This window comes from Fukomys damarensis, unplaced genomic scaffold (assembly GCF_012274545.1).
Source record: "Fukomys damarensis isolate Sample0158 unplaced genomic scaffold, DMR_v1.0_HiC HiC_scaffold_15, whole genome shotgun sequence".
Taxonomy (NCBI): Eukaryota; Metazoa; Chordata; class Mammalia; order Rodentia; family Bathyergidae; genus Fukomys; species Fukomys damarensis.
The window spans coordinates 16,000,727-16,020,654 of NW_022900927.1; the positions used below are offsets into that span (position 1 = coordinate 16,000,727).

General features: G+C 38.9%; 1 protein-coding gene across 1 annotated transcript in view; it reads left to right on the forward strand.

Annotated features, from left to right (window-relative positions):
• Nucleotides 1–19,928, forward strand: part of Syt10 (synaptotagmin 10) — a 104,436-nt gene that overhangs the window by 44,829 nt on the left and 39,679 nt on the right. The window contains exons 2-3 of the mRNA XM_010629776.2: nucleotides 16–148; nucleotides 14,581–14,938. Coding sequence (XP_010628078.1) covers nucleotides 16–148; nucleotides 14,581–14,938 — 491 coding nt within the window. The remainder of the gene's footprint in view (nucleotides 1–15; nucleotides 149–14,580; nucleotides 14,939–19,928) is intronic.

Consider the following 19,928-nt stretch of genomic DNA (forward strand, 5'->3'; position numbering starts at 1 on the left):
CGTTCTGGGCGCGAGGCCGGCGCCCACGCACCGGAGCCCCGGGGGAGCCCGAAGGCCAACTTTGGGCTGCAACCTGTCCGCACAAGAGCTCTCAGAGCGGCTAACTGCGCGTGTGGTGTTTCGGGCTTCGCGGCAGCTACGGCAAACGGTAGGGGTCATTGATCCCCTTTGCAGGGGTACCTAAGGTTCAGGACCCAAATCCAGGAAGTGCAAGAGGAGAAAAAGGTGATCAAGGCTTCACACGGGCTCTTGGCGTCCTCCCGCACCCCCAGGAAGCCAGGAGGAAGAGGAGGGAGGGAAGGGCCGGCTCAGACCGCCGGAATCCTGGGGAAGGGGGCGCGCTCGGGGGACTGAGTTCTCTCAAGGGTTAGGGGCACGGAGATAATCACAGCCACCATTTTGCTCCCGCTGGGGTCTGAATCATTAGTGTCACGGCGCGTTAGTCCAGCCTGCTGTACTCTACACAGGGGCGACAGGGACGCGGGTGTGGACCCTCAGGACGGGCGCCTGTGAAGGTCACTTGTTGCACTGCAGACATCGGTTCCCAGGTTTTGAGTATCCGGCGAGGACTTCGCTGTGCCTTCTGCGGGATGTGGATTCTTCCCCTGGGCTTTCCCGATTGTGTTGGTCCCCTGGCTGGCTGGAGGATTTGAGGGTAGCCAGGGCAACAGGTAGGAGCCGGGCTGCCGAGCTCATGAGCCGGGAAGCTAGAGGGGCTGAGGGTGGAGGCGCATATTTAGTGAACCCCCCGCCCCACCGACCGCTCCCGAGGGAAGACCTGGAAAGGGACAGGGGTGGTATGGAACTTGATTTGGCTTAGCCGTCGCCTGCCCTTGTTTGCAGGAATATCTGCAGGGTTCTGAATTCTCTGACGATGGCCACAGGAGCCGGGCGGAGCTCCCCTGTGCGCTTCGCAGATCCGGAGCCGCTGCTTGGACAGCCGCAGAGTGGCCCACAGTGTAATCGCTGCGGTCCACCCGCTGGAAACTTATTTGGGGAATGTATAAATGCAGCTGAGAATAGTTTCTATTTGTTCCGGAGGTGTTAAATTCCTATGAGAGGACGAAAATGAAAACTGTTAGGCGCCGAGTGAGCACAGCAGTGTGCCTGTGTGCCAGGTGCATTGTCGGCGCACAGGAGGAAAGGCTGAAACAGTGACCTTAGCACGTGGTCACTGACCCAGGGTGCACTGCCCTGAAGTGTCTTAAATTAAACCCAGAGCAAACGGTGCGGGAGGACATGAGAGCGGGTAACATTGTAGAAGGGCCTGTGTTTTAGTTCCTTTAACAGTTCGTACAGTGGATATCTTAGTTCTTCTCTCCTGCCCTGTTGATTACACACCAGTGTTTTCCTGAGTCTCATGGGCTGGTAAGGTGAAAAACGGGTGAAGGTTAGAGACCAAATACAGTATGGTACTAGCTTCTAAATCTTACTAAAATGTACAACTGTGCAGGTTTAAGGTAAAACAGTGTACATTGCAGGAAGTGTTCTGAACTTCTCCTGAGCACTGTTAGAAGTACTTGTAGTAGTACTCATTCCTTTTAAACTTTCCCCTGGGAGCAAACAATGAAGAAAATTTCGTCTAAAAGGTTTGCATGAACACTTTATCCTCTTAGGGGGAAATGCATTCTATTCAAATGGAGCATTTGAGGTAACCCGTGGACATGTCTTTTACTTAGTTATCTAGGAGATGTTCTCAGTTACGTTGTGAAATGTGAAGATAAATTAAATTACCTTTTACCTTTGCAAATATTTGCAACAGAAATAAACTACTTGAATTTGCAAGTAGACTTCCACTAGGCGCAGACATCTATAAAGTAGTGTCGAAGATTATATACTAAATATTTAACTATATTATTAGCCACCCAGCTTCACACCGTGCTTTAAAGTAAATTTTCTTCTAACTTGTGCACTTGTGCCCTTTGTTGTAGGTCCCTAAGTGAAAGCACTTACAGTAGCTGGTCCTTCTCTTCATTATTTAATGAGAAATGCATTAAGGCCTCAGTGACATTATATAGAGTGGTTATTTACTTTGAAAGTAATCAGTCCTGCACAGATGGGGTTGGTGATTCTAACACTGTGGTGACAGTTACAGGGTTCAAATGTGTATTCCTTCACATAGAAATAGAAGATAAGGGAATCAGATAATACCAATTAGGGTCACTCTACACTGAAGGAGGGAAGAATCACATATATACATTTTTTTCTACTGTACTTTAAATGTCAGTGAAGAGCAAGTGTCACCTTCTCCTTGACCACAGTAGGACTGTTGATAGTAACAGCAAGAGCAGTAGCAGTGTTATTGCACTGAGAGACCCCAACCAAGTGAACCAATCTTACATTTCAGTAAAATTTGTGAAGACTTAACAGCTTCCAACACTAATTACTCTTTGGGGATAGCATGTATATAATTGGCTCCACTAAACTATTATACCTGTATAACTAGTATATCTGAATAAACCATACATATATGAACATTACAGGTATACTACAAAGTTCATCTTGTGCTATTTTTAGAAAATTATATTTTGCTAACTTTTTTCACTCCTCTCTTTTTCTCTTTTTACCACTGATTCTCCCTTTCTACTAAAGTAGATATATGAACCACTAAATTCATTTTATTGTACAGTGCAGTATAAGAGAATACTTAGGAAAATGGAAAAGCAATATACTGGTTTCAAATGTTACTGTTCACATGTACTGTAACTGAAATGTCAGAACCATTTTTGACCCAGATTTGGTTTCATTTCTGGTTATTCCTTCCATTGCTGCTTGAATTCTCATCAGGGTTAAGGAACCCACATTGCTTGAAAGGCAGTCCTCTGCACAAAAACCACTGGTGATTAGATTAAACCCACACATGTCCAAAGTCACACTCACATCCCAGGTGTGCAGGTCTAACCTTACTATGAATATTTTAATGAGTATTAATTCATCATGTAATAACTTTGCATTTTTATACAGTTTTATTCTGGGGCCAAAGACTCTAAAATAGAACTTCAGACAAATTCTTCTAAGTACATCCATGTGTTCTCCAATTTCTCAGAGGTAGGGATAATGAACAGGTAAGTAGTAATGAGTTTCATTGAAGTACTTCACTTTAAGAAAGATAACTAAAAATTTTGAAATTTGTTCCTCCTTTTTCTAAGATGAAGGTACTTTGGGTCTATGTAAGGAGTTGAAATGAATAGACTTTATGTGTTTTCTCTACATACAAATAATGACTCAATTAATGGAGTGATCATCTTTGTATGGCTATGTCTCTGAGTTTTACACATCCTGAATTTCTAAATAATAACATTTTAGAAACATGTGTCAGTGGAAACTTTCCCTTGAGACTTACAGACAGGAAAAAGTGTTATTGAGCCATAATGAGTTAAGAACTATGTGCACCTCTGAGGAAGGACATGAGAGGATCTTTCTTGCTTCTTCCTCATTTTCACTCCACAGAAAAAAAATGACCAATTTCTACCATATCTCATCTCATTATCATTTTGTCACATTAGTAATCTAATCATCATTGTAATTTTTCTTTTATGAAAAAAATTGCTGAGACTGCGACTGCATTCTTTCACAGTTTTTTTCAAACAAAACCTCCACAGGAGACAAACATTACCATTAATGTCTAAAAGAATTTCCAATGCCAATAAACACTGGCTATATTTGAAAGTACTATTAGGTTCTGCTAATCTACTAATGATATGCACATAAGCTTTTTCAGAGAAGGAATTTGCTTACTGCTGTATATTTAGTGCCTAGAAAATCAATAAATACTTGTTAAACTTAACAAATAAACTTCCTAGTTTGCAAAATAATGAGTTCTATGTAATGACAGTATCTCCAAATGCTTTGTGAAATTAAATTGTATACACCAGTATCTTTGTGCCTCCACTGTGCAGTACAGTATCCTCTATAGATAAGCATACACAGTAGTTTAAAACACCAGAAGATATTAGAACATTTGAAGTGTTTCAAAACAGAATGTAATGAGCAGCATACTCAGGAAAAAGCAAGTGAACACAATATAGATGTCCACTGATTTCATCAGAGTGTATTCAGGTACCTCCATGAGCCCATAGCTACGTCTGTGATGCATAGTAAATGTACTTTTACTGAAGTTCTGGCAAAGTAGGAATATCTGTTTATTACAGATTCTCTTTGACTTACAGTGGGAGTGTGTACTAATAAACCCATTGTAAGTTGAAAATGAGTCTAAATTGCTTTTAATATGCCAAATTCATTGAACAGCAAAGTGTATCCCAGCCTGCTTTAAATGTGCTTGGATCATTTGCTTCAGCGTCACAAGAAAGGATCTTACTACATATTTCCAGCTCAGGGAAAGACCCAAGTTCAAAATTCAAAGAATGAGCCGTGTTTGTATTATGGATCACTTTCATGCAAACAAAAAGAAAACATGAACAATAAATCGATTAATTTTGTTTGTTTGTTTGTTTTTTGATGGTACCGGGGATCAAACTCTCAGGCCCTTGTACTTACAAGGCAGTCAGCAGAGCCACTGAGCCAAATCTCCAGCCTTAAATAGATTAATTTAAAGCTAAAATTGAGTCTGTTTCTTCTCAGTGGATTTCTGACGGGATTAGTAATGACTTTGTCTTACTCATTATCAGACTTTATGCCATCAAGAGTGTTGGCATTAATAAAAAAAAAAAACTCACGAAAGGTAAACACACCATCAATGCTATGCTGTAAAACTTTCTGTGCAGTGACATGGAATGTTGGAATGTTGCCAAATAGTTTGACTTGCCTCTTCTACTAATTCCCAACAAAAATTTGGCTTATTAGGGTTAAGAATATGCTTCACTATTTTCTTCGTATTTTCTTGCAAACCACTTAGCCTATTGTCTAAATCTTGGTGCCAATGCTTTTGCTTTAGCACATACATAAACAATGGCACCTGTACCACAGTTGCTGCCTAGCAAGTAGCAACTGGGATAAGCCATCCCCATACCAAGATACATTCTCATTCCCGACACAAACATGCATATTATGATCAAATAAATATAGTCTTAGTTGAACTTCTTTTTTCCTGAGTTACTGGGCTTCAAGAGAAGGACAGTAAAATCACAATGGAATTTACAAAAGTATTGTTGCAAGGGAGTAAGTACACTGATTGTATTGTGGATCAGATTTAAAGGTGAAGAAATTGCTGCCTACTTCCTGGTGTTCACTTCCCCTTGTATTTTGCAACAGCAGGATCCATTGTGTTTTCATAGTTGGGTCTCTGATGGAGCCATCCGACTAAGCCCTGGCCATGGAAACGCCCCAGTGTCAGCAGCAGTGGTAATGTGCACAGCTTCCACATTGTGCCCTGAGAATTGAAAGCATATGTCTTCACCTTCCCTTTTCCTTTGATATTCTCTCTCCAACAAGCTACCTAGAATGTAGACATAGCAGCTTTCCCTGATGGACTTTTTAAAAAAAAGAAGTAAAAGTTTTTGAATAAAAGAACAGAAATATGGAAGAAATAAGGATTCAGACACCTTAGAATTTATGTCTGCCCTGTCCTGCTTATGTTGGACAGTATTTTTCTACATGAGAGGAAAATAAACTATCTTGTTTAATTCACTATTTATCTGATCAATTCTTAACAGAAATCAAAACTCCGACCTACTATAATAGCAATATCATAGCATAGTAGAAATAAGATAACTTCAAAGATAATCCCAAGGTTTTATATTAGAGCTGACTGCTTCTGCTTTCTTTGAGTAAAAAGCTGCTGTTCAGAGTTTTATTTCTCCCCTTTTTCTACTGTGCCAAGCCATAGCAAGGGTTACACTGTGTGGCCAGGCAACAAGGGAAGAAACCAAAGAAATGCAAAGCTTGGAATATCCATGAATTAAATTTTGGTTTCAGATTAGTTGTGAGAGATCACACTTTTATACATTTTGAAAATCTGAAGATGGGTGGAATTTGAAAATTATAAAATAAAGACATATAGGGGCCAGGGATGTAGCTCACTAGTGCAGCACCTGCCTGGCAAGCTCAAGGTCCTGAGTGCAATCCCCAGGTACCAAATAAAATAAAATGAAGACATATAAGCATATTAACTTATGACAGTGCTAGTTGAAATTGAGAGTACAATAGTCTGTTTTTCTACAGTCAAGAGTAAGTTATGTGAGTAGTTGCACTCAGAAGCCACATTGAATAGAATAATGCAAATATAGTAATCTCATTATTTAGACCAGTAAAATAAAGTTCTGCTTCACCAATAGTTTCTGAGGAATTAACATTCAAGGGGGTTCGTTTTCTCCTGAGAGTGAGCTTTCTGTTACTTTTCCCAGTATTGTGCTGCCTTTTTTTGCTATCTTAACATAAGATGGGAATAAATCTTCATAGTTAAAATGAATTAGAGATGCACAGTCAGACAGACAGAGACAGATAGGTAACTAGACAGATAACAATAGAGCAATATTTATTCAAATGTATGTAATCAAACAAGAGTTTGAGCAATTTTAAATCTGATTATCTCAGGGCCTAATCTAATTTTGTAAATCTCATTAACTCCTAATCTTACCAAGATATAATAGGATGAATGTTGTATAATGGATTCTTTTTAATTATCTGGAGACATTGAAAATTTGAGCTAGAGGGATGCTACTCATCAAGTTTTCCCATTGAAAGTTCTGGAGGAAAAGGCAAGCCATTCACATTCACCACCTGGCCTCCCAGTGGTTGGTCCCTTCCTTTCAAGGGTCTCTGCTCCACCTGTCCTCTCATCTTTTATTTTCATGTCCAAATCCCAAAACAAAAGCTCTATCCATCTGTACTCATCTGTAAGTCCCCTGGTCAGTAAGTCCGGCAAAATTCCGAGCTTGCATCATTTCATTCTTGTAATCATTTTCACCTTTGGAGTTTAGTACATTCTCCTGGGAAAACAAACCAAAAAGATTCAATTTTAGAAAGCCATCTACCTCTCTAACACTGAAGTATCTTGGTATTGAGAAGAAGGTTTTAATCCAGGCAGACTACTCTGACTCCGTTAAGCTTCAAATTGGAAAGAAATCTAAATTCTGACCAGGTACCCTGCATTTTCTTACTCAGTTTTTTTCTGTTCTGTAGAGTTCCTATTTAAACATTTTTTTCACTCTCTTTAAATATCCTAAGTTATTTCTGAATAGCCCTAAACAATTGACAGTTGACTCTGTCTTCTTTGGAGAGATAAATATTTGCTCTAAGCAAGAATTTGCTTGACTTGTTGCCCCAAGACCTATGAACTTACCATTATCCAGTCATCTTTTCCCTTACACAGAAGGAATAATCCAGCTCTTTCATCTTTGCTTCAGATGTCATCCAAAGTGATGTGTGTGTGTGTGTGTGTGTGTGTGTGCGTGCGTGTGTGTATTTTGTCTTGTTTTTGTATGTGGGATCAAACTTGGGACCTTGAGCTTGCAAGGCAGGCAGTGGAACCACTGAGTAAATCCCCAGCCCCCTTGACTTTTTTGAGGAACTTTCCTGTTAGTGACTACTTAACCTTCTATGTCTTCTTGTCTACTGATCGCTTTGTGTCAGTTATAAGCATGCCCAATTGTTGCATAGCCTAATAAAGGCACCCCTGGAGATGTCATGCTCTATATATTGCCCCCTCTCTCCTTTGCTAAGAACAACTTCCTGAAGGAATTATCTATACTCACTGACCATTTAAAATATTCCTCTCCCAGCTTCTATGAAAGCCCATTGAGCTGATTTTTTTTTTGCCCTCTTTTGACTACCATTTTTAAGTGCAGACTTTTTATTCTTTAAAGTTCTCTTTCCTGAAATACCAACATACTCAGAACTATATTAGCACCCCTTATCTTCTTTTGCATGGATTCCAATCCCAGGGTTGAAGGAGATTTTTCAGTTTTACTCAAGTTCGCGTTCATCCTCGACCAACAGTTTACTCCGTATTTCTGTGTTTGACATCAAGCACTTCAGGCCCAAACTGACATTGTCCTCTCCCTCTTTGCATAATCCTGTTATTTCCCGGTGAACTACATCCCTGCTCTATTTGAATCCTCACACTCCTTTGTTAGAGCTTTGATTTCTAAGTTTACTCCCAAATTGTCTCTTTTCTCATTTCAGCAGCCTTAATTCAGAACCACTACCCTTTCTCACCTGGGTCATTCAAGTTTTCCTCTCGAAGTCTTCTCTTCACACCTTTCTCTTCTCTTTGGCCAGAATGTAACTTCTAAAATGTACATTTCTAGGGCTGCTTATTTCATTTTCAGTTCAAATTCAAGATGTAACATCCTTTAGACCATGGCCAGCTGTTGAATCACAATTATAAAAGTGTCATTTAAAATGTTTAATGATTAAGAATTCTGTAAATCCCCTACAAAGGCTCCTCAAGGGGAAAGAAAATAAATAGTGACAGTGATGTCCTGTTGTCCACTTCAAAGAGCCTTACTTGAAAGCATAACATTTGCTCTTGAAAATTTTTATGTATGTTGTCTATGTATTATTTTAAAGTCCTGTAATCAAAATCATTTCACAGAAGAAATTGACAGTTAGACAGCCAGTACATTATGACTTGAAAATTCCAATGTTAAACTACTCATGAATTCATTAGTTTTCCTACTATAACCAGCTGTATTTGACTTATGTTTAATGAATTTGCCTTTAATTAAAAATAAATAAATAAATATTAATCACTTAATAAATTCTCCTTGATCCTCACTTAATCATTAAATAGTCAGATTCTTTTGATTTCATTGAACACAGTTAGGCGTCTGGAAAACGTACATTATAAAGACCTAAACGTTAAACATTCGATTTCTTTTTCAATACTTGGGCAGAGTACAATGCCAAACATTTTACATGCCTTTCCCAACTTAAATATTCCTGTGAGATAAATATGACTGCATCTTGTTTCTGAGCCACTTAAAATCTACACTTGCCCAGAGTGACGCTGTCTAAATGTTTCTGTAGAATAAGCTATCCTGTGTGATCTTCCTAGTAGAGGGTTCCTGCACTTTCTCTCTGATCACTCGGTTTTAGTGATGTAGCCACCTTGAAATCCTCAAACATCTGAATATGTTTTCAAATACCTCCCCAAGTATATATTTAAGTATCCTTAGATAACATGATAACCACAAAAAGGTGCGTAAATTTGATTCCTGCTCCAAGGCAGACCAAGGAAAGCTGGTAGGATGAAGACAAGCAGAAGTGTGAATGTCCCAATTCCTTACCCACAATTAGGAACTCCAAACCTCTGGAAACTGAAAATTATTTTGTAAATTATAGTAATTTACCACCTCTGCCTAAATTAGCTTTAATTAAGGTCAGTTCATTAAGACCTTAAGCATTTTATGGCCTTCAGTGTGATTCCACTTTGTGTGATCAATTCACATATTTTGTTACATATGTAATATTCTGCTTAGCTATAGCCATTACCACAGATAATGGGTATTGTATGACGTATCTAATCACCAAAAGAAAATAATATTTTTTGAAACATTCTTTCCCAAGATTCTGGGGTGAAAAGATTATAGCCAATCTATGCTACAACCCTAGGGGAATTAATAAGTGTGCTTTAGAAGCCCCTAGGAATACAGGTGGCAGAGGGCTCCAGCAGAGGCACTCTTGGGTCTGAGCACAGAAGGATGACCACAGATTGGTCAGATGGCTAAACAGGAGCAGAAGTTGCATCGGAACTGCAGAAAGCAGCTAAAACAGAAGGACGGGGAAAGTAATGTGTGGCCAGGGTAAGAAGCGGTAGGTTAAGGAGTGGCAGGAGAATGAGCTGATCAGCGACCAAGGGTCAAACTGCAGAGATTGTAGGAAGTCAGGTGAAGTTTGGCTTTGGTACAGACACTCCAGGGAGGGGTGGAAGGTTATCAGATAGAGAGTAGGATGGCGCTACACCCCAGTTGCCAGGACCAGACTTCCTGCTACCCTGCCTTTATCCATACAGCAACCTTTCACTTTCAAAAGTGTCCGAGTTTGGAAGAAATACTAAATGGTTTCCCAAGTTATAGAACAAGATGTTGATTGTTGAAGGAGAATTTTTAGCCGTGAGAAAGTGGATGTAGGCTCAGAGCTTTTCACAGGGCTGTTTCCTGAAATGAGAACATATGAAGCCAAGCAGTGACATACTTGGATTATTAAAAAAAAAAAAACTTTGTGGAAACAGTGTACATGGTTCTCTAAGGCTGGTACCGCAGGAATGTTAGGAAACTAACAACTACTCCCGTCCTTCCCCTAAACACACTGTCCTGCAGTTGGGTTTTGCCTCCAACTTGATGGAAAATATCTCACTGAAGAAGTGAGTTCAGCTGATATATACAGAAAAATGTAATGTAACTAGAATTGAAAGTACATGCTGATTGTGAAACTGTCTCTCTGTTTTGTGTGACTGTGACAGACTACTGCTGACTGGGTAATTTATAAAGAAAAGAAATCTAGTTCTCACCATTCTAATGGCTGGACTATCCAACCTCTGCTGGTGGCGTCTGGTGAGGAACTTTGTGTTGTGTATTTCCATGGCACAGTGGTAAGATGAGAGCGTGCAGCACCAGAGGAAGGAGTGGAACTCACTGGGCTCACTGACCCTCTCCTGCATGAAAACATTAATCCACTCACCAAGGTAGAGCCCCCAGGAATGATTCACCTCTTATTAAGCTTCAGTCTCCCACACTGGCACAGAGGGAATGAAGTTTTTAATGCGTAAACTTTAGGAGGCAGGGCCAGGGATTTAGCTCAGTGGTTCCAGCACCTGCCTTGCAAGCACAAGGAACTCAGTTCGATCCCCAGTACCAAAAAAGAACTTTAGGAGGCACATTCAAAGCAGAGGCAGATGCCATAAGTCCTCACCCATCTTTCAACCGTAGCTAATAACCAGGAAGTGCATTCCTTTTATATTTTCCTCTTTTCCTCAGGATATGGTGGTAATAAGTAAATAATAAAGTAAATCATAACATACAAAATACAACCATACCCTTTCATCACAATTGTTTCCTTTTCATCAGTGGAATATAAATGGAAAACATTCAATGGTTGCCTTCATAAACAACAGGAAATATTAATAGCTATATCACATAATTTTACAATTAATTCCTATTCTTATAATTAAGTAGCAATAAAAATTTGGAAATGCCTTCATTTTCTGCATGGATTTCCATTAGCTACAAATTTTATTCTGCTGATCAGGAAAATATAAATTAAAACAAGGTATTATTTCTCTATTAGATCAGTGAAAATTAAAGTGCCACAGTAATTTCTGAAATTTTAGGAAATGGCAAATGATAATAATGTTTTTGTTTCAGCAACTTTGAGACTCGTTTTGAAAATATCTAGTAAAGCTAAGTACATATACAACCTATTACCCAGCACTTCTATTCCAAGGAAGGTACCTTATAAAAATATTCAGAAATATATTCATGAAGAGAAAGATGCAAAGAAACTTATTGTAGCATATTTTACAGTTGTGGTCCTAATCTAAATATCCACCATAATGAATTACCGTGTAATGTTAATTCTTAACATGAAGTCAGACTTAAAATGTTATTGAGAAAAAAACAAAGCAAAGTGAAGAAAAGAATATCAGGTAATTGTCCATGCTTTATGGGTTTTGTTTGCTTTATGGTACTAAGGATTAAACCCAGGACCTTCACACTGAACTCTATCTCCAACCTTTTTATTTTATTTTGGTTTTTCTTTTAATTTTGAAACAGGGTCTTTTAAAATTGCTAAATTATTACCTAGGCTGGGCTCCAACTTACAATTCTCCTGCCTCAGCCTCTCAGTGCCAGGATTACAGCTATGCACCACCATGCCCAACTTGTTTATGATGTCGTAGGAGATATTTTGGTTTGTTAGAGTGAGAGCTGAGCAGACATACCTAACTGATGTCTGTAGTAATTTCTGGAGAAGGTTGAGACTATGTTTAAGGTGATAGTTAAAGGAAATTAATTACTTTGTGTTAGTTTACTAGGTCTGCCATAACAGAATATCCCAGACTAATTGACGACTATAAAAATGTACTCCCTCACAAGTTCCGGAGAACAGATGTCAGGATCAAGACTGTGCTCTTCTGAGCCGCTGTCCTTGGTTGGTTGGCACATGACGATCATTCTCCCTGATCATTCTCCTTTTCTTGCAAATGACGTCGGTTTCATTGACTCAGGTCCAACTCATATGACCTCATTCAACTTTAGCACTCATTTAAAGTCGTGATGTCCAAATATAATCATAATCTGAGAGGTAGGACTTCAAGATAAGAATTTGTTTTAGGGTAAGAGGAACAATCTGTCCCATACATTCCTAACATTTCATTTAAAATAAATAGAATTTGGACTTGGATTTGATGTGAGGTTAAAAAATGGTTGTAAAAGAAAACTATAAAGTTGTTCAAATCAATTTGGTCTTCCAAACTTTAAGAATAATGTAATACCAGAGTGCTGACATTGGTTATTGTTGAGAGGTGAAAGTGGAAGCGTATGGAGGAACATTAACTTTTATTTTATTTCATTTTACTTTTAAGAACAGTCAGATTTATAGAAAAATTACTCAGTACATAGTCCTCACATACCAGTTTCTCCTAATATTTACATCTTATATTAGTATGGTACATTTGTTAGAATTCACTAATATTGATTAAATATTAAAATCTGGAGCTTGTTCCTATTTTCTTGGTTTCTACCTAGTGACCCTGAGTCCAGGATCCCATCCAGAATACCACCTTGCATTTGGTGTTCATATCTCCTTAGCCACTTCTTGGCTGTAAACAGTTTCTCAAACTAACTTTCTGTTTCTGTGTGCGATGACGAATAATTTTGAGGAGTATTTTTCAGGTATTCTGTAAGGTGCCTTCTCTCAGAACTTGTCTGATATTTCCATCATGATTACACTTGGGCTATGGTTTTGGGACATGAAGGCCATATAGGTAAAGTAAAGTGCCATTTCCATCATATAATATCACAGGTACAGGCTATTAACTTGGCTCATCTCTGTTGGCATTAACTGGGTAAGGTTAGTCTTGGGATTCTGTACCACACCTTACCCCTTTCCATACAGAACCTCTTGAAAGACATTCCCTGACTGTGTGCAACCCACCCCTAAGAAAAGGGGTGTTAAGGTGAGAGCATCCACCAAAATTGTTTGGAATTCTTCAGCAGAGGAAGTTTGTTGCTTCTCCCTCATCTTTTTGTTTATCCATCCCAAATTTTTACTCTTATTTCTTTAAATCTCTTTATATAGTATACATGTGTTAATATTGTAATTAAGATTTTAAAGATATCTAGATAACAATTTATCGTAGTGCATTCAGGTTGCCATAACAAAATACCATAAACTGGGTGACTTATAAAGCAACAGAAATTTATTTCACACATGCTGGATCCTGGGAAGTCCAAGATCAAGGCACAAGCAGTTCAGTGTCTAGTGAGAACCTTCTGTACTCTGTTTTCTATTGCCATAAAAGAACACCTGAGACATGGTCTTTTATGAAGGTAAGAGGTTTATTTTGGCTCACGGTTCTGGAGGCTGAGAAGTTCTAGATGAGGAGATCACATCTGGTAAGGATCTCAGGCTGCTTCAACTCAAGGTAGCAGGGCCAGCAGATAAGTGCTGAGGAGGTAAAACCCCAGGGCCCACCTGATTTTATAAAAGTCTGCTCTGAGGGCCGGTGATTTCGTTCAGTGGTTCTGCCATCTGCCTGGCAAGCACAAGGACCCCAGTTCGGTCCCCAGTACCAAAAAGAAAGTCTGCTCTGAGTAAATAGGTCCCGAAAAAGTAGGAGCTCGGGCGCAACAGCAGTGCTGTTCATGCGCTCTCTACCCCATTACCCAAACACATCTAACCAGGCCTCACCTCCCAGCATGCTGCACTGAGTCACTAAGGCTCCAACACAAGAATTTTGGAGGACATTGAAACCATAGCAGGGCCCTCTTCCTGGTTCATAGATGGTGACTTTATCCTCACATGGTAATGGTTGAGAGTTCCTTTGAGCATATTTTATAAGGGTACTTACTAATCCTAGCCCTTAAGACTCTGCCCCAAGGGCTGACCACATCCCCAGAGGCTTCTTTTCCCTAATACTATAACCTTGGAGGTTAGAATTGTAATATGTGAATTTGAGGGAGGACACAATTATTTAGACCACAGCGCAATTAACTAACCAAGAAATTAAACATTAGGAGATACAAAAACATTAGGAGATATAAACTTATCAGAAAGGATGATGCACTTCAGAACTATAACTAATAATATACCCATTCGGGATTAGTCATATCATTCTTTGTACAGCAGAAACCACTTACACATTTAAAATGATTTCTGGCTTGGAGGATGTGTGGGTTCATCTTGAGATCAAAGATGAAACAGACAAGCACTTCCTGTTGTATGTCAGTTTGGAGTTTAACTTCAGTTTCAAGCCATGTTGTCCGTAAGCCCTTGCATGCAAAATCTTGACTCCCTTGTTGTGTAACTTGGAATTGTTGTGCACACATCATATGCTTCCTATGTACAATTAGAAAGTTTTCTTGGGGTGAAACTTTTCAGAGATCTATGATCTCACCATGTGTGCCCCTCAGTGGTCAGCACTAACTGGTATCTCTCTACATTGTAATTTTGTTTTTTCAGATATTTCCGTCAGCCTGTTAGCAGTGGTCGTCAGCTTCTGTGGCCTGGCCTTGTTGATCGTCTCACTTTTTGTCTTCTGGAAGTTGTGCTGGCCATGCTGGAAGAACAAAGGCATGACTCCCAATGTCAGTGCCCTGCCTCAGAGTGTTTCAAGTGCTCCCGCGGAGGCTTTTGAGTCTGAAGAGAAAAAAGAAGTTAAAGAAAACGGAAAGCCAGCGCTCAAAGCTCTCGAGCCCGCAATAAAAATTAGCCACACTTCTCCTGATATCCCAGCAGAAGTCCAAACTGCTTTAAAAGAACATTTAATTAAGCATGCACGTGTGCAGAGACAAACTACTGAGCCTACTTCTTCGTCCAGGTAAGGGAGGATCCGGTACATAAAACTGTCCTGTGCGTGCATGTGTGAGTGTTGGTGTGTCTGCGTGGTGTGTGATTTCACAAGAACAGAGAACTAAGGCAGGAAAGAAGAAGAGACCAGAGGAGTGGGGAAAACATAGAAAATGCAGGATTTAATAAAGAAGAAAAGGATAAGACAGAGTAAGCAGTGGTGAGAGCAATGGATAGAGGCGTAGTTCTGGGAAAGGGACTTGGGAGAATTCGAGGCCTCTGCAAAAGTCAGTCACCTAGATTATTAGTTAACTCTTTCCTGGAAATGTCATTGCTTATAGATGTTACTGGTAATCTTTGGGTGTAGTTTAATCAACCAATAAATATTGAAAGAAAAATCCCTAGACATTTGAAATATTTATACTAGAGGTCCGACAATCAGGAATTATCCAGCAGTTTACAGTTACCACTAACAGACTGGTGGTTTGTCTACCTGTGCTATATACATGAATTGCTGGAAAGTTTCATTGCTCATTTGAGCTAGTGAAAACCAAATATGTCCAGGGCGGTTCCACTGGAACCATAAGAAGAAGACTTCCTTCAGGTAATGCTTCCTAACCAAGCCTGGAAAAAAAAACAGCAAAAGTCTGTTTGGATAAAATAATTTGACACATATATCAAATTGACTAACTGCTAACTGTACAGGGAAACAATGCTGCCAAAGAGGCATTTTTTCTGCTATCTGTATTTATCTACTATTTCCAGCTTATTAAATTACTTCCTAATTCTGCCTCTCTACCAAGGGTGTGTCTAGGCTTATTGACAAAACATACTTCTGTGGGTTTAGAAATCCATCCAGCTGAAGAACTGGATTATGTTTGCTACTGGAACTGAAAGACTGACTCTTCAGTATATTTTTTGCATAAATAGAATAGGATTGGGTTTATACATAAATCGCCCACATCTGAAGTATGTTCTAGAGAGATAAGTAAGAATAAGTGTCACTTACCATTAAAGTAAGGAATTTGAGGATAAGAAAGGTGGATCGAGGTCTTTTCAGCTACACTTTTCTACACTACTTACATTTTACAACCAAGGTATGTTTCATACTTCGTTATTATTTTGAGAAGATTTTCTGAATAGTTGTATTTGGAATCATCTTTTTATAGCTCTCATGTAATGTAACCCAGTAAATGTTAATTTTAATGATAATGTATCAAACTCCTTTCCTTTACATGTTCTAGGAACGGGGAAAAGCTTATGGAGTACTTTTTTTTTAATATTAACTCCTGTTTAAAGTGATCTCATACAGTTCTTTGACTATTAATATTATTATTTCTGAAAACTAGGAGCAAATATGATGTTTAATTTGCACAAAGCTTTCAGATGCTCAACAGTTTTACTATAACAACCAAGCACTTTTAAAATACAATTTTTCCCTTTGTCCTTGTGGGAGGCCTTCTAAGATCCCCCTGTGAAAGTACCAAGTTCAGCTATGCTTTTTCCTGTGCATGCAAACCTACACAATCAATGGATTGACTAAATACATACCTATTTGCCTACTAAATCAGGCACAGTAAGAGACTATCAAGAATTGGGAAATACAAGAGAATAGCAATGCACTGTCACTGAAGTTATGTGACTCTTGTCTCCTTTAAGACCTTGTACAGTACTCGCCCCTCCTGTGACGATGGCAGGGCCTCTGTAAAGAAGCAAAATGGCATCAGTAATGGAGGCTGTACGTGGTAGTCGGACTAGTACCAAAGGGCTGCTTCAAGACAGGCACTGTGCCGGTCGTCCTGCATCCTCCACGGCTGCTGAGTGACTGCACAGTGAGGATCGTGTGCACTTGGATGTGCCAGGCAAAGGGATGATTACTGTTGGCCACAGGTAACTGAGACAGTCACCTAAAACAAAGTAAAATGAAAGCTGAGGGAACTACTGCACTAACAAAAGCTGTGAATACCTGTTGGCTCTCACACTTGCTCAGTTCCTTTAGTTGATGAGTACCTGTCACATAAGTGAACTCAGTTAAGGAAGACATATTGAATTCATCAGCATTTTTTGAAATCTGGGGATTTCCATCCCCAAAATGCTATCTATTGAATATAGACAGTTTCCCTGCTTACCCTTAGCTAGAGCACAATGAGAGGGTAAGTGCAAAAAAAATTCATGAACACTTGGCTTTGGACAAGACTTGGCTTCTAGAGACAATAAAGTCTGGTAGTATAGATACCAAAGTTATCCTTGGATATCACAGCAATTATGTGAAATTAAAAACAATTGGGAAAAACTTTTACTCTCAAAAAGCACAATTTAACTGTATATATCTGATATTTTCTAAGAGGGAATAAAACAATACAAATTTATCTTTTTTCTAGAATTTTGGTATCATTTCATTTACTTCTTCGAATTTACATCATCACAAGAGAGGCGAGTACTGTACAATGTCTTAAGAGACAAGAGTCGCATAACTTCAGTAACAGTGCATTGTTATTCTCTCTTATTTCCCAATTGTTGATAATCTCTTACTATGCCTGATTTAGTAGGCAAATAGGTATGTATTTATTCAATCCATTGATCGTGTAGGTTTGTATACATAGGAAAAAGCACAGCTTAGCTTGGTACTTTCACAGGGGGATCTTAGTGAGTGGCTAAGAGGAAAAATAAGTGTTTGGGGCTCTTGCAATTTAGTTACTATGTGACAGTACCCTTCTTGCTAATCCTTCACAAACCAGCATGAAGTATTATTAATAAACCCCATTAGTTGTGAGTTAACTGAAGACCAGAGAAATTAAACAATTCACATAACTGGCAAGAGTTAAGAACTCAAATTTATCCAGATTAATGGAACACATTTTAAGTTGTCCAGCCAATGCCATATACTATTTCTGCAAGTAAAGATGTTGGTAATAAAGTCACCTGAAGACAGATAGCTTGGAGGCGAAAGAAGAGGAGTCTTTCTGTTCTTTTACTCAGTTAGGACTTTGAAATTGCAGGTGGTTGTTGAGAATGACTAAATTCATGATTCCAAATTGGTTTGACCTTGGGACAAATCCCTTGTAGAAAACTCAATTACCCCTATTTCTCAAAAACCCTCATCTACATTAATTACTTCATCATTCTAGAAATTACCTTTATTTGGAGAGGAAGAGGAAATTGCAGAGTTCATTATGCAGTTCACTTGGACATAGAGATGGAGAGTACATTACTGTAAATCAGATTATTCATCTCGGTGCCAACTTTTCCCTGAGACATGGCCAAGTCAAACCTGCATGCACATGCATGCACAGAAACTCACACAAAATAACGTTTGTGCTTGGCTTCCTAACCTTATTAGTTCTAGCTCTGCTCTACTTTTGAGTCTTCCTTTTATGTGGTTCGCAGAGTCGATGACATCATACTCCTTCAAGTGTTATTTTTCTGTGTACTGAAACAATATTCCAGTAGTTCTAGAAATTGGCAGCAGAGCTGGAAACTGCCACATTTCCCAATTTCTGGCCTACCTTCTCCAATGTGTGGATGGTTGATCCCATCAGCCTATCTGGGCACCCAGTGGCCCAGATGGTTTCAGGAATTTCTTCATTAATAACATTCTTCTAATGCCCATTTTGTTGTCTATTTATTCATCCTTTCACCTTACTTGATAAAGTCAGCATATTCTACATGTTCTCTCTACCCTGAAAGGTGTAAGGAGCTATGAGGAAAGATACAATATTATGTAGGGTTAAGATACAAGATATCAACTTCAATCTAAAGAATTATACAAGTGTCAACTGTGTGTTGGTGAAAATTAGAGGCTAGAGAAATTATTTCCAGTTGAGTTATAGCTTCCACTAAGCAGAGGCTAAAGGAAACGGAATTCACATGTTGTGTGTGACAATTGGGAGAGGACATGCATCCCAGATAAACACATTATTCACGAGAAGTTATAGAATAGGAAATCTTGCTATAAAAACAGTGGATAAGCTACCTTGATCAGAAAATAGTCGAGTGGAGGAATAACGGAAAATGAAGTCAGCTGGAATTAAAGCATAGGGCAGTTCTGAAACAGAGGCTGGGATATCCAGGGGCTGTCCTGTCAACAGTATTTACAGCACAAGTCAGTTGGATAAGAGTTATGCTTTAAAATACTATTAATTTGACAGTGGTTTATGGGACAGACTGTAGGACAAGGCATACATCTATGTAATTGGAAACTAATACACTATTACAGGCATAGTAAAAATCAGGAAATAGCAACCAGCAGTAAAAAAGAGAAACCTTACAAAATTAGTAAGGGATCCAAGATCCCTTAGAAAAATCATCAAGTGACACTTCTGTCATACTATGCCTTTTAAAACCTGACACTGAAGACTGTTACAAGCTGACTGTACCAAGGCGCCATTATAACTTTTTGGATTTTTAGTATACCCCCACACCTAGAGCTCTGTGCTGTTTTCTTAAGCAAAAACTCTTCATTCATTTCTGTAGTGCTGTTTGCTGCCTAAGAAATCACTATAGAAAATCAGGATATACCTGTTGAATTGAAGAATTAATAAATGAATTAGGGACCTTATCTTGTCTATCCAAATAGGATATTTCATGCCCATGAGAGAGGTGCAAGGTCTTATTTATCAGCCTCCCTAAAAACCTCAACTCTTGTTGCCTTTATATTTTTGTTCACATTGCTTCTTTTGTCTAAATGATGAACCCTTTTATTAATCTACTATGAGATCTTCACAGAGAATGCACCTGACAATCTACTTTTCTGCCCAATTATAAGCTATTATCCTTTGTTATTTAAATCTGTAGTTACAAGCTAGCAATTAATTAGTCTCTTACTACTGAGCTCCAGCTGTTTGCCAAGTTAAATCCTAAATTGTCAGAGAACAAAGGTGTTCAACCTACTCACCTGCTTCCTAATTTCCAGCACTGTGTAGGTACATAATAAGCATCAATTGCAAGCTATTGATTGACAGATCATCACTTCACTTTGCTCTTTTAAAGATAGCATCATGCTGTGAGGTAGCAGTGCTCAT